This window comes from Mobula birostris, chromosome 16 (assembly GCF_030028105.1).
Source record: "Mobula birostris isolate sMobBir1 chromosome 16, sMobBir1.hap1, whole genome shotgun sequence".
In the NCBI taxonomy this organism is placed as follows: domain Eukaryota; kingdom Metazoa; phylum Chordata; class Chondrichthyes; order Myliobatiformes; family Myliobatidae; genus Mobula; species Mobula birostris.
In genome coordinates, this window is record NC_092385.1 from 17,768,382 (window position 1) to 17,784,021 (window position 15,640).

The following is a 15,640-nucleotide window of genomic DNA, read 5'->3' on the forward strand; positions in this document are numbered from 1 at the left end:
GTTCCAGCATTTGCACTGTCTTGCGTCCTAATACAGAGTCTGTTATGTACTAGCCATCTGTGATATGTATTAATGACTTGGATTGTAATATAGAATAGAACATAGAAAACCTACAGCACAATACAGGCCCTTCGGTCCACAATGCTGTTCCGAACGTGTACTGACTTTAGAAATTACTTCGGGTTACCCATAGCCCTCTATTTTTCTAAGCTCCATGTACCTATCCAGGAGCCTCTTAAAAGATCCTATCATATCCGTGTCCACCACCATCTCCGGCAGCCCATTCCACACACTCACCACTCTCTGCGTAAAGAAATTTACCCTGACATCTCTTCTGTACCTACTTCCAAGCACCTTAAAACTGTGTCCTCTCATGTTAGCCATTTCAGCCCTGGGAAACAGCATCTCACTATCCACACAATCAATGCCTCTCATCATCTTATACGCCTCTATCAGCTTACCTCTCATCCTACGTCGCTCCAAGGAGAAAAGGTCAAGTTCACTCAACGTATTCTCATAAGGCATGCTCCCCAATCCAGGCAACATCCTTGTAAATCTGCTCTGCACCCTTTCTATAGTTTCCACATCCCTCTTGTAGTGAGGTGACCAGAACTGAGCACAGTATTCCAAGTGGGGTCTGACCAGGCTCCTATATAGCTGTAACATTACCTCTCAGCTCTTGAACTCAATCCCACGGTTGATGAAGGCCAATACACCATATGCCGTCTTAATCACACAGTCAACCTGCACAGAAGTTTGAGTGTCCTATGGACTTGGACCCCAAGATCCTTCTGATCCTCCACACTGCCAAGGTCTTACCATTAATACTATATTCTGCCATCATATTTGACCTACCAAAATGAACCACCTCACACTTATCTGGGTTGAATTCCATCTGCCACTTCTCAACCCAGTTTTGCATCCTATGGATGTCCCGCTGTAATCTCTGACAGCCCTCCACACTATCACAACACCCCCAACCTTTGTGTCATCAGCAAATTTACTAACCCATCCCTCCACTTACTCATCCAGGTCATTTATAAAAATCATGAAGAGAAGGGGTCCCAGAACAGATCCCTGAGGCACCCCACTGGTCACCAACCGCCATGCAGAATATGACCAATCTACAACCACTCTTTGCCTTCTGTGTGCAAGCCAGTTCTGGATCCATAAAGCAATGTCCCCTTAGATCCCATGGCTCCTTACTTTCTCAATAAGCCTTGCATGGGGTACCTTATCAAATGCCTTGCTGAAATCCATATACACTACATCTATTGCTCTACCTTCATCAATGTGTTTAGTCACATCCTCAATAGATTCAATCAGGCTCATAAGGCACGGCCTGCCTCTGACAAAGCCATGCCGACTATTCCTAGTCATATTATGCCTCTAATGTTCATAAATCTTGTCTCTCAGGATCTTCTCCATCAACTTACCAACCACTGAAGTAAGACTCACTGGCTTATAATTTCCTGGGCTATCTCTACTCCCCTTCTTGAATAAGGGAACAATATCTGCAACCGTCCAATCCTCCAGAACCTCTCCCGTCCCCATTGATGATGCAAAGATCATTGCCAGAGCTCAGTAATCTCCTCCCTCACCTCCCACAGTAGCCTGGGGTACATCTTGTCTGGTGCCGGTGATTTATCCAACTTGATGCTTTCCAAAAGCTCTAGCACATCCTCTTTCTTAATGTCTATATGCTCAAGCTTTTCAGTCCACTGTAAGTCATCCCTATAATTGCCAGGGTTCTTTTCCATTGTGAATACTGAAGTATTCATTAAGTACCTCCGTACCCCTTCTGGTTCCATACACACTTTTCCACTGTCACGCTTGATTGGTCCTATTCTCTCACGTCTTATCCTCTTGCTCTTCACATAATTGTAGAATGCCTTGGGGCTTTCCTTAATCCTGCTTACCAAGGCCTTCTCATGGCCCCTTCTGGCTCTCCTAATTTCATTCTTAAGCTCTTTCCTGCTAGCCCTATAATTTTCTAGATCTCTATCATTACCCAGTTTTTTGAACCTTTCGTAAGTTTTTCTTTTCTTCTTGACTCGATTTTCAACTGCCTTTGTACACCATGGTTCCTGTACCCTACCATCCTTTCCCTGTCTCATTGGAATGTACCTGTGCAGAACACTATGCAAATATCCCCTGAATATTTGCCACATTTCTTCCATACATTTCTGAGAACATCTGCTCCCAAATTATGCTTCCAAGTACCTGCCTGATAGTTTCATATTTCCCCTTACTCCAATTAAATGCTTTCCTAACTCTGTTCCTATCCCTCTCCAATGCTATGGTAAAGGAGAGAGAATTATGATCACTGTCTCCAAAATGCTCTCCCACTGAGAGACCGGACACCTGATCAGGTTCATTTCTCAATACCAGATCAAGTACACCCTCTCCTCTTTTAGGCTTATCTACATACTGTGTCAGGAAACCTCCCCACCCCATCTCCCTTACTCTACGGAGATGCCAATCAATATTGGGGATATTAAAATCCCCTCTCATGACAACCCTGTTATTATTGCACCATAGGCAGGTAGGGAAGTTCGCAGATGATACAAAAATTGGTGGCATTGTGGGTTGTGCAGACAATTCCAAGGACACAGCAGATGGAGATCATTTATGGATATGAGTGTAAAAACGTCAGGTGCAGTTTATTTCAGCCAAGTGTAGGTGTTGCACTTTAGGAGAATAAATATAAGTGGACTGTACATTGTTAATGGCAGGACCCTTAACAGCAGTGATGTAGAGGGATCTTGGGGTCCAAATCCATAGCTCCACGAAGGTGGCTGCACAAGTTGATTAGGTACTAAAGGTTTATGCAATACTTTATTAGTTTGAAACATAGAGTTCAAGACTCAGTAAGTTATTTTTCAGCTTTTTAAGCCCTGGTTTGGCCACATCTAGCATTTAATTCTGGTCAGCCAATACAGGAGGGATGCAGAAGCACCCCCTCCCTGGGAAAAAGACAATGTGGTTTCAGAATGCCAATGCTTCTCATGATATTATACACTTACATTCGACCATCAGTCAATCTCCTGTGTTCTAGGAAATAAAGTCCTAGTCAAAAGAACCTCTCTTTGTAACTCAGGCCTCCAAGTCCAGGCAATACCTTAGTAAATCTTCTCTGAAATCTTTGTAGTTTGCTAACATCTTTCCTTTAAAAGGGTAATTAAAACGGCACAGAATATTCCCTGGGCCTCATCAACGTCTTATATAACTGTGATATAACTTCACAACTCCTATACTCAATGTCCCGATCGATGAAGGCCAGCATGTCAAGTCCCTTTATCACCACACTGTGATGCTGCTTTCAGTGAATTATGCACGTGCACTCCTAGGTCCTTCCAATCCGTAACACGCCTCAGGGTCCTAACTTTCATTGTACAAGTCCTACCCTGGTTTGAGATCCCAAAATGATATACTTCACATTTACCTTGATTGAAAGACACTTGCCAAAACTCAGCCCACATACCTAGCTGGTCAATACCACGCGTAATCTTTCATAACTTTTACTACCTATTTAAGTATCATCTGCAACATTATTACCCATACCTTTGACATTTTCATTTATATAAATCAGAAACAACAAATGTCCCAGCACCAACCCCTGTGGCACACCACTGAATCCAAACTGCTATCCCCCACTCCACCCCACCTGTATCCCATAAACCTAACCTTTCAGAGCACGTTAGCCACTCCCTAGTCCTCTGCAACCTCATCTGTGGCCAGAAATTAAACAAAAATCTCTGAAGGGCCTCTGCAATTTCTTCTCTATCTTACCACAAAATCCAAGAATGCACCAGGTCAGGCTCCAGGGATATATAGGTATCATACAGTGTACTGTGCTGTACTATTCTATGTTCTATCTTTAATTCACTTTAAGGCTTCCAATACCTCCTCCCTGCTAATTGGTGTATGGTGCAAGACAATACCAGTCATTTCTTCCATATCCTTAATTTCCAATATTTTCTCACTGGACCCAAAGTACTTGCTAAAAGACACTTCTGCAAGTTGCTCTACCTCATTCCCCAGCAGGAGATCTACTGTTGCATTATCTTCAATAGATTCCCTTATATATTGATCAAGGAAGCTTTCCCAGACACATTTCACAAATTCCACTCTGTCAAAGCTGTTCATGCCATGGTTGATCCAGTCAATATTAGGGAAGTTAAAATCTCTCACTAATGCCACCTTATTATCTTTACAAATAGCTGCAATCTCTCTACATATCTGCTTCTCCAATTCCCACTGATAATTGGGGGGTGGGCTATAATACAATCCCATCAGAGTGAACAACATCTTCCTATTTCTAAGTTCGACCAGATGCCCTCACTGGATGATTACCCTGAGTATATTCTCAGAAGAGGTCTATTATTATGTCCTCTTTCATCAAGATGGTAACGACCCTTCTTCTCTGTACCTCTGTCATTCTTGTGGCTTATCATGGAATATTGAGCTGCCAGTCCTGCCCTTCCCTCAGCCATGATTCTGTTATGACTACTGTGTCCCTGTCCTGCTCTGAGTTCATTTGCCTTAATTGTCAGCCTCTTGCATTGAAGTTAAAGTTTATCCACTATATCTTACATAATCAACTTTGTCTAGGATTCCCTCAAGTTCATGTCCTGAGGGCAACGTGTCAACAGGGATGTGAAATCAAAGAGTATCACAGTCCTTTGTGCATTAACCATTTTTTTTAAAAAGAGCTCGTTGAAATTTCTGGTACCAGTTTTTATTGAAAGATCTTTGCCCACAAGTGTTATATACCTGCATGCTGACAGGATAACAAGCTTGTGCTCATCAATACCCTAACACAAAACAATACACAAAGTATCTAGCTGTATTGTACCTGTGTCATACTAAATGACCTGTGCCCAATTATTTTTTATTCCTGGGTCAACAACTGGATCCAACTCAGGGGCCCAGAACACTGAATTAGGCTTGACATGGATCAGGTTTATGAGCTACTGATCTCTTAAACCTGACCCAGCCTGGCTTCTGGATTGGGCTGGCATCGTGGGCCTTGAGGTACAACAGAGCAACCAGCTTAACGGGAAGGGGCAAATCTTGGGGAAAGCACAGCTGGCCATGAGATTCCTGGCCATGTTCCGATACTCTCCTTTGGTGTCAAAGGGAAACTGGCATACAAAGTAAAAGTTTCAGTTTTGTTCATTTCAGGTAAAGAAAGTCCTGTACCAAATCAGAATGCTGTCAACACTAACCTCAGATGTAAGGTCACATAACTTGCAGCTTTGTCATTTCTCTTGGGAACCCTTGAGCCTGGACACTCCTACCTCATGTATTAGTTTACTGTTGTTTTACTAGGTGTTGAGGAATGAGGAGAAAAAAAATAGCAACAAGAACCTAGAATTAACTACAAGTGTAGAAGAGTTGAACGAATGACTACAATACTGGTCAGGTCACTTTGACTAAGGGACATTTCTGAGCAAATTTTCAGAAATTATAATGTTCTATTTGAACGCAAGTACCTGCTTTATCAGGATAATATTACGATAACACAATATAAGGGTTCACCAATTTAAATATTACCTGCTTCATAATTAAGTAATGAAAAAATTTCAACAGATTCACTGTTTAGGCCTGGGTCAAGCCTCTTGAAAATCGGTAGTTCAATCAAAGAATAACAGAGTGCCAGCTTTAAAGTCCAAAGACCAACACTAGAATGCAAATAAAATTTGAGATAGAAGGATTAGTAAAAGCAACATACTTATTGAAGAGGTTTAGACCAATTCGGTAGTGGCGTTTCCTAATGATATCATTGCTAAATGCAGGGGAATCCCAGCTGTTTCGTGTTTCCTTGTGATATGTTTGCTTGCTCAAAGTTTGTTCTCGTAAACTATCTCTCGAAGAGGATTCTGAGCTACAGTTTATTGTATCATTGGAATTTGAAGTGCTATTAATACTGTCATTGTCCCCATCAGAAAAATCAGACTCTGATTTGCTTTGCCGATTTGCTGAGCCATTGATAGCAAGATGACTATCAATCTGCCGTGGTCGATGCCGAGCAGGTTCTTCATCACGATGGTGCACTCTTGTAGGAACTGAGTGAGATATATGTTTGGGACTTCCACGTTGGCTATTGGGATTTTGCTCATATGCATTTTGTCTCTTTAGCGATCCTCTTTCTGAACGGTCACTTAAATCTACTGAACTATCACTGGGTGGCTCAATTGTTAGTAAAGGGAGGTGGTCAACACGAAGCCTTGGCTCCTGACACTCCAAGGAAGGGGTGCTTCTGCAGCTTGTATCAGTGTCTAGTTTATCATCCCTGTGGGTCATAGACCAGTATTCCTGAGCAGAGTTCACTGAACGGAGTCGTAGATCTGATTCTGTGCTGGATGGCCTGTCTGCAGACTGTAATGACAAAGGAAGTGGCGGAGAGAGCTCTTCCTCATCGATGTACAGAGTTACATCACTGTATGAAGCAGACATTTCATCCAATTTTCTGCGCTCAGCATCATGCACAGACTTAGCATAAGATACACTGTCCAATTCTTCCTCTTTTTGCATGTTTTCTTTGTAACGTTTGCCCTGATCAGTAGGATGCCCATCATCAGTGTGCAAGGTACGACAGTTTAGTGCATCATCAATTGATTCTGCCAGTGATTTTACTTGTCTTGAGAAAGCATCCTCAAGTTCAGTTATTGCATCAGCGAAATCATTGTTTGTAGCTGGAGACTTGATCACTGCTGGATCTCCAAGATCTCCACAATCTGACGGAACAATAGCTCCTAATTTTCCTGCATCATCAGTCATAGACACCTGTTTTCCCTCAAAAAATGAGCTGTGGACTTTCTCAGGTCCTTCAAAAGAAAACTGCATTCTCATATTGGACAACACAATGCGCCTGGACATGCGATTCTCAGACATAGAACTTCTTAGTCTTTCAAAGTTTTTGTTCATTTGATACTGGCGGAATGCTGTCTGAATAGTTCGGGCTGCATGTCTGGTTATGAAACGTCCTCCATATTTACGCTCAAGCATTTCCACCTGGAAAAGTCAAATATTTAATAATTCAGTTACCAGGTTAGAAAGTAAATTTGTGCTTTAATTATCAATTCTAATTTTGCATAGTTTGAAATGATTTAAGTACTTAATACACAATTTAATATTAATCCAATTTCTTACAGGTATCAAATAATTGTTCAGTTAGTAAACTAATAGTTTAACTGAACAAAACTATAATTGAAATAACAGGTTTTAAGTGCACAATGGAAGATATTACAATGGATTTATTTCAAGATAAAATCATAAAATATTGGAAACACTCAGATTTGACAGCGACTACTGCAGAAAGCAAGAGAGATAACATTTCAGATCAATGTTCTTTTATTGCGGGTAAAGTTTAAAATGAATGGCTTTAACATCAAAATAAATGGAGGAAAAGTAGAAGAGAACATACCACAAGATCTGTAATGGGATAAAGGCTGTGAAAGATTAAAAGGTAATAAGGGATGATGTTGCAAGTGAAGAATAAAAAGGTTGATTCAGAATGAGACTTAAATGGGATAAGTACAATCATCATTTGAAAAAGCTCAAGTAGTAGTATTGCAGGAATACATTGAATACATTTAAGGAAGCTAGATTATTTTACTGGAGGCAATTTAACTGTTTGTTAATATTCACAATTCCTTTCTGGAATGAAGGCGAAGAACATGCATATTTTTACCCAAGGATCGTACCATTTAATCACAATAGCCTGGACAACAGCCTGAACAATAGCCTCCAAATGCACTACAGCATCTGCGGATAATATAGTATCAGTAGTCTGTTCAATGCCAAGCTAGCCTTTCAGGCTATTTTATTCTAATAACAGAATTCCTTTCTTTCAATATGCAACAGTGTCTGCTTCTGCTTTCACCACTTACCTCCCCATTTCTGCTGCCATTTCAATCCCTACATTCATCATTTCAGCACCAGTGCCTTCTGACTGAGCCCCTACATCAATCCTTGACGAGTTTCAAGTCTACCAGAGATCATTGTCACAGTCTCACACCAATTCCCTCATTCTCACAGAGGGGGAAGGATGTGCTTATATAAAGAGAAAGACCTAATTACATAAGAAATATTGACAGGAGTAAGCCATCTGATTCCTTAAGCATGCCTGCTATTCATTTAGATTTTTGGTGATCCAATCTTGGTCTCAGCTCAACTTTTGTGTCTGTTTCCATAAACCTTCTCTCCCTGTAGACTAAAACAGTTTTGAATATAATGAATTATTCAGATCAACAGCTCTCTCTGGCAGGTAATTTCTAAGATTTATTGGGTTTTGGAGGAGGAATTCTCAGTCATTTTTGATAAATGTGAAACTATGCCCTCCAGTTCTAGATCTCTGCATCAACAGAAAACTCGTCACTGTCTCTACCCTGCTATGTACTTTCAATGATAATTCATCTTTCTTAACTTTATTCGATTTTGGCCCATTCCTCTGAACATTTCTTTATAAATCAGTTTAGTCATCCCAGGAATCAAACTATGAACTTCTGCTAAAGCAAGCAAATCCTGCTTAAATAATGAAACCGTAAAAATTGTGTAGTGTTCCACGTGTGATCTCACCAGCACCCTATACAGATGGAGGAAGGCATTTGCACTTGCATCATCGTTTTCTTTTGCAATTAAAGCCAACATTTCCATTTGCCTTACTAATTACTTTGGTCACATTCATGTTACCTTCTTGTGTTTCATGTGCAAAGAAACTCAAATCCTTCTGTACATCAGAATTCTGTAGTCACTTAGAGACAAGAGACTGTCTTGTCTCCCTTTCTCTTCACCATTTACACCTCGGACTTCAACTACTGCACAGAGTCTTGTCATCTTCAGAAGTTTTCTGATGACTCCGCCATAGTTGGATGCATCAACAAGGGAGATGAGGCTGAGTACAGGGCGACGGTAGGAAACTTTGTCACATGGTGTGAGCAGAATTATCTGCAGCTTAATGTGAAAAAGACTAAGGAGCTGGTGGTATACCTGAGGAGGGCTAAGGCACCGGTGACCCCTGGTTCCATCCAGGGGGTCAGTGTGGACATGGTGGAGGATTACAAATACCTGGGGATACGAATTGACAATAAACTGGACTGGTCAAAGAACACTGAGGCTGTCTACAAGAAGGGTCAGAGCTGTCTCTATTTCCTGAGGAGACTGAGGTCCTTTAACATCTGCCGGACGATGCTGAGGATGTTCTACGAGGCTGTGGTGGCCAGCACTATCATGTTTGCTGTTGTGTGCTGGGGCAACAGGCTGAGGGTAGCAGACGCCAACAGAATCAACAAACTCATCCGTAAGGCCAGTGATGCTGTGGGGATGGAACTGGACTCTCTCATGGTGGTGTCTGAAAAGAGGATGCTGTCTAAGTTGCATGCCATCTTGGTCAATGTTTCCCATCCACTACATAGTGTACTGGGTGGGCACAGGAGTACATTCAGCCAGAGACTCATTCCACCGAGATGCAGCACAGGGCGTCATAGGAAGTCATTCCTGCCTCTGGCCATCAAACTTTACAACTCCTCCCTTGGAGGGTCAGACACCCTGAGCCAATAGGCTGGTCCTGGACTTATTTCATAATTTACTGGCATAATTTACATACTACTATTTAACTATTTATGGTTCTATTACTACTATTTATGGTGCAACTGTAATGAAAACCAATTTCCCCCGGGATCAATAAAGTATGACTATGACTATGAAATATTATGCTTTTAACTACATTCTCAAATTCAAAAGATTTATCCACCTTGCAATATCAATAAATTCTGACAGAAGTTGTCAAATGTGATCACTTTTCAGAAAAGAATGTTGGCACTATAATCAGTGGCCAGTTTATTAGGTACAGGAGTAGAACCTGCTGTGGTCTTCTGCTGCTGTAGCCCATCTATTTCAAGGTTCTTCAATGTGGTGTGTATTCAGAGATGTTCTTCCGCACACCACTGTTTTAACACGTGGTCACTTGAAATACAGATGCCTTCCCATCAGCTTGTTTCAGTTTGGCTATGCTCCACTTGACCCGAAACAGGAGTGTGTGGGCCATAGTAGTCAAAGCTCAATCTGGGCATGGCACCTGATGATGATGATGATGATGATTCTCCACTGACTTCTCTCATTAGCAAGGCATTTTCACCCACAGAACGGCAACTCACTGAATGATTCTTTTTTTTTGCATCATTCTCTGTAAACCCTAGAAACTGTTGTGCATGATAAACCCAGGAGATCAGCACTTTCTGAGATACTCAAACCACCCCTTCTGGCACCAACAATCATACCACTTTTAAACTCACTTAGATCACATTTCTTCCCCATTCTGATGTTTGGTCTGAAGAACAACTGAACCACTTAACCATATCTACACAGATTTATACATTGAGTTGTTGCTACATGATTGGCTGATTAGATATTTGCATTAATAAGGTGTACAGGTGTACTTATCAAAGTGGCCACTGAGTATATTTTATAGTGTCATGATTTTAATAGAAGCAGAGTAGCAGAATGTTCATGAACATTAGCCAAAAGGCAGCTATCAGGCCAAACGGCAATAGACAATAGACAATAGGTGCAGGAGTAGGCCATTCAGCCCTTCAAGCCAGCACCACCATTCACTGTGATCACAATCAGTACCCTTTTCCTGCCTTCTCCCCATATCTCTTCACTCTGCTATCTTTAAGAGCTCTAACTCTTTTTTGAAAGAATCCAGAGAATTGGCCTCCACTACCTTCTGAGGCAGAGCATTCCACAGAACCACAACCCTCTGTGTGAAAAAGTTTTTCCTCAACTCCATTCTAAATTGTCTATCCCTTATTCTTAAACTGCGGCCTCTGGTTCTGGACTCCCTCAACATCGGGGATATGTTTCCTGCCTCTAGCGTGTCCAATCCCTTAATAATCTTATATGTTTCAATCAGATCCCCTCTCATCCTTCTAAATTCCAGTGTATACAACCCCATTTGCTCCAATCTTTCAACATATGACAGTCCCACCATCCCGGGAATTAACCTCATAAACCTACGCTGCACTCTCTCAATAGCTAGAATGTCCTTCCTCAAATTTGGAGACCAGAACTGTACACAATACTCCAGGTGTGGTCTCACCAGGGCCCTGTACAACTGCAGAAGGACCTCTTTGCTCCTATACTCAACTGCCCTTGTTATGAAGGCCAACATGCCATTAGCTTTCTTCACTGCCTGCTGGACCTGCATGCTTACTTTCAGTGACTGATGAACACCTAGATCTCATTGTACTTCCCCTTTTCCTAACTTGACACCATTCAGATAATCTGCCTTCCTGTTCTTGCCACCAAAGTGGATAAACTGCATCTGCCATGCATCTGCCCACTCATCCAACCTGTCCAAGTCACCCTGCATTCTCATAACATCCTCCTCACATTTCACACTGCCACCCAGCTTTGTGTTCATCTGCAAATTTGCTAATGTTACTTTTAATCCCTTCATCTAAATCATTAATGTATATTGCAAATAGCTGCAATATATTGTAATGGCCTATGATTTCCTGCTTTGTCTCCCTTCTTTCATGAACTGACTTACTACATTTATTATTTTTCAATTTGGCTGCATCTTTTGAGAAACCAGGGAACTTTGGAAGATCACTACTAACACATATAATTTTCTGAGGCACTTGTTTTAAGATGCACCTCAGTGAGTTCTGAGGCCACCATAAAGCTGAGGTCTTCTGTCGCCTTCGTCTCCGAGCCTACTCCTTTTGCAAGAATTCCCCACCCCTGACCAATGACTCCTCCTGTCTCCATCCCTCCTCCTCTTATTGAACACCACTGTGTGTGTGTGTGTGTGTGTGTGTGTGCGCTCTAGATCTTTTCATCTCTAATTGCTGAGGAGACATCAACTTGCTCAACTTCAGCACTCCTCTTGCCTTCTTGAGCTTACCCCCTCTGAATGCACTGCTCTCCACCCTCTCTGCACCAATCCCAACCTTACTATCAAACCCGCAGATAAAGGTGGTGCTGCAGTAGTCTGGCAGACTGACCGCTACCTTGCTGAGGCCAGGGAGCAACTCTCAAACAGCTCTTCTTACCTAGACCTTGTAAAGGACCCCATTACAGACCGCCAGAAAATTGTCTCCAACATCATCACTCACCTCATCAACTCTGGAGCACTCCCATTCACTGCCACCATACTCATAATTCCCTTACCCTGTGTGCTCATTTCTACCTCCTACCCAAGACCCACAAACCTGACTGTTTGGGTAAGACTATTGTCTCTGCCTGCTCCTGCTCCATTGACCTCGAGTCTGCATAGGAGTGCTGATGTTGAGCAAGTTGATGTCTCCTCAGCAATAGAGATGAAAAGATCTAGAGCATACAGACAACCAGAGCGCAGTGTCCAATAAGAGGAGGAGGGATGGAGACAGGAGGAGTCATTAGTGAGGGGTGGGGAATTCTTGCAAAAGAAGTAGGCTTGGTGATGAAGGCGACAGAAGTTCTATCCTACTTGCTTTAGTCCCTTCCCACCTACATCTGCGAAACCTCATGTGCTCTCGATCTCCTCAACAACTGCCTCATTTTTACTATGGATGCCCAGTCCCTATAGACTTCTGTCCTCTATCAAGAAGTTCTTAAAGCTCTCTGCTTCTTTCTCAACAGAAGTTCCAACCGGTACTCCTCCGCCACCGCCCTCGTCCGTCTAGCAGAACTGGTCCTCACCCTCAACAATTTCTTCTTCAATTCCTCCCACTTTCTCCAACCTCAAGGAGTAGCCATGGGCATCTGCATGAGCTCCAGCTATGCCTGACTTTTCATCGGCTACGTGGAACGGTTCATATTCCAAGCCATCCCTAGTAATGCTCCCCAACTTTTCCTGCGCTACATTGACAACTGCATTGGTGCTGCTTCATGCAGCCATGCTGAGCTCAACAATTTCATAAACTTTGCTTCCAACTACCAAGCTGCCCTTAAATTCATTTGGTCCATTTCTGACACCCCTCTCCCTCTTCTCAGTCTCTCTGTCTCTGTCTCTGGAGACAAACTGTTTATCGACATCTTTTATAAATCTATTGATCCTTATGGCTATCTTGACTATACCTCTTCTCACCATTTCTCCTGTAAGATGCTATTCTTTTTCCTGAGATCCACTGTATCCGTTCCCAGTATGAGACTTCTCTTTCCAGGACATCAGAAATATCTTCCTTCTTCAAAGTATAGGGTTTCCCGTCCTCTACCAATGACGCGGTCCTCACCTGCATCTCCTCCATTTCCCAGGTATCTGTGCTCACCCCCATCTTCCCACCGCCTTAACAGGAATAGAGTTCTTCTCATCTTCGCCTATCACCCCATGAGCCTCTGCATTCAACACATCATTCTCCGCAATTCTGGCCATCTTCAACAGTATCCTACCACCAAACACATCTTTATTTCTCCCCCACACTCTGCTTTCTGCAGTGATTGCTCCCTCTGTGTTCCCTTGTCCATTCGTCCCTCCCCACTAATCTCCCTCCTGGCAAACATCCCTGCAAATAACAGAAAAGCTACACTTGCCCATTCACTTCCTCCCTCACCTCCATTCAGCATCCCAAACAGTCCCTCTGGGTTTGGCAACATTTCACCTGTGAATTTGTTGGGGTCTTGTATTTTATCTGGTGCTCCCTATGCAGTCTCCTCAACATTGGTGAAACCTAATGCAAATTGGGGGACCACTTTGTCGAGCACTTCCACTCCATCTGCCCAAAGCAGAATTTCCTAGTGGCCAACTCTTTTAATTCCCATCCTGATTCCCATTCCGACATGTCAGCCCAAGGCCTCCTCTTTTGCCACTATGAGCCCACTCTCAGGGTGGAGGAGCAACTACTTATATTCCATCTAAGTGGCCTCCAACCAGATGGCACAAACATTGATTTCTCCTTCCAGTAAATCTTGCTCCCTCGCCCTTCTCTCTTCTAATGCCTACTCGGGCCTCTTATCTCTTTCTCCTCACCTTCCTATCACTTCCTCCTTCTTCCTTTTCTTCCATGGTGCTCTCTCCTCTCCTGTCAGATTCCTTCTTCTCCAGCCCTTTACCTTGTCCACCCATCTAGTTTTATCTGTTACCTTCTAACTAGTACTCCTTCCTCCTCCCTGCCCCTCATCTTTTTATTCTGCCTTATCCCCCCTTCCCGAAGAAGGGTATTTTTACAAAATGTCGACTGTTTATTCATTTCCATAGATGCCGCCTGATCCACTGAGTTCCTCCAGTAGTTTGTGTGCGTTTTGCTCTGGATTTACAGCACCTGCAGAATCTCTTGTGTTTAGAGTGGTTTACAATTTGTGTGTAAAAGAGCAATGAAGAGAAACTCTGTTAATATTGCCATAGGAGCCACTCAAAACTGGTCAGAGCAGTAAACTACATAAATCAAGCACTCGCCTTTAGCTTCTGCATGTGAGGTTTGACAGGACATAGCAAACTAGAATACTGACAGTCAAACAAAGTCCCATAGGAAGTCAATAATTACAGCTAAAAAACACAAGGCTTATTTACACAATATTGAGATGGATGAGCACCATATAAATGCAGTCTGAAAAGTACAGAAGCGGTTCTAGAAGAGAAATAGAGGCTATATAACTTTTTCCCTAGATGAATAAAATAAGGTAAGCTTAATGATGCTACTTGTTCAAAGAAATGAAACTAGATTAAAATGCATGTCAAACTAAAGAAGCAATGAGACTCAGTGAAGACCATGCAGATAAATAATAATATGAACGGCAGTTGCATGAAATATAATAACAAGCATGATAATGGGAAGTGGAGTGTAAAAGGAGCTGGTAAAAATGAGAGGCATGGCAGGAGCACCAGCACCTTTAACAGACTATGAAGGGAAGAATCGGGGCTTCAACAAAATAAATAAATGGGCAGATCAGATATATTATTGCGTTGGAGACAAGAAGTATTAGATCCCAGGAAAGTCAATTGCAAATCAACTTTCATCCTCAACACAAGCAAATGAAAACCTTTTTACCTTCCCGCAGTGAAACATAATGACAGCCACATTGTCTGCCACTTTGAAAATTTAACGAGAAACTTCCACCTGCTAGTCACCATTACACTTCTCTACATGATTTCTGTTGAAAAATGTATAGGGAATAATGCCATCTGTTATGAGAGTGGGGGGCATAAGAGATGGCATTACTCTCCATACATCTTTCCTTTTCGTATATCACCAGGAACATGGGGCACAACTAAATGGAACACCTAGGTTTATCCTTCATCATTACCTCTCACACCTACAAATGCCTCAATCAGCAACTGCCTACCTCTCATTCACTGTCAAATAACCATACTTACCAGATACCCCAACCTCCCAGTCAAGTATGCTGGGTTTGGACATGATCCTTCCTCTTCTCCCACACCATCCCTATCAGATGTGTCTATCCTCATTTCAAATTCCTGACTTGTATTTCAAAATGTTAGGCTCTGATGCCTCCCTTTCCAACTCAAGTCACAGCACAGGTCCAATTGGGCATGTTATTGTTGACAATAACATGCAATACTCAGTCAGTTATACCTGCAACTGTGCTTTGATGCACTATAATTGCCTTATCATTGCTTCGATCCAGTGCATCCAGCAGTGTGCTAAAATTTCTAGCCATACGCGATGTTAGAAGTTTGGTTCACAGTTGA

At 42.3% G+C, this 15,640-nt stretch overlaps 1 protein-coding gene across 4 annotated transcripts in view; it reads right to left on the reverse strand.

Annotated features, from left to right (window-relative positions):
* iqsec1b (IQ motif and Sec7 domain ArfGEF 1b) overlaps nucleotides 1-15,640 on the reverse strand; it is a 539,720-nt gene that overhangs the window by 66,575 nt on the left and 457,505 nt on the right. For all 4 annotated transcript variants that reach the window (XM_072280360.1, XM_072280361.1, XM_072280362.1 and 1 more), the window contains one exon: nucleotides 5,738-7,020. In XM_072280360.1, the coding sequence (XP_072136461.1) occupies nucleotides 5,738-7,020 (1,283 nt within the window). The remainder of the gene's footprint in view (nucleotides 1-5,737; nucleotides 7,021-15,640) is intronic.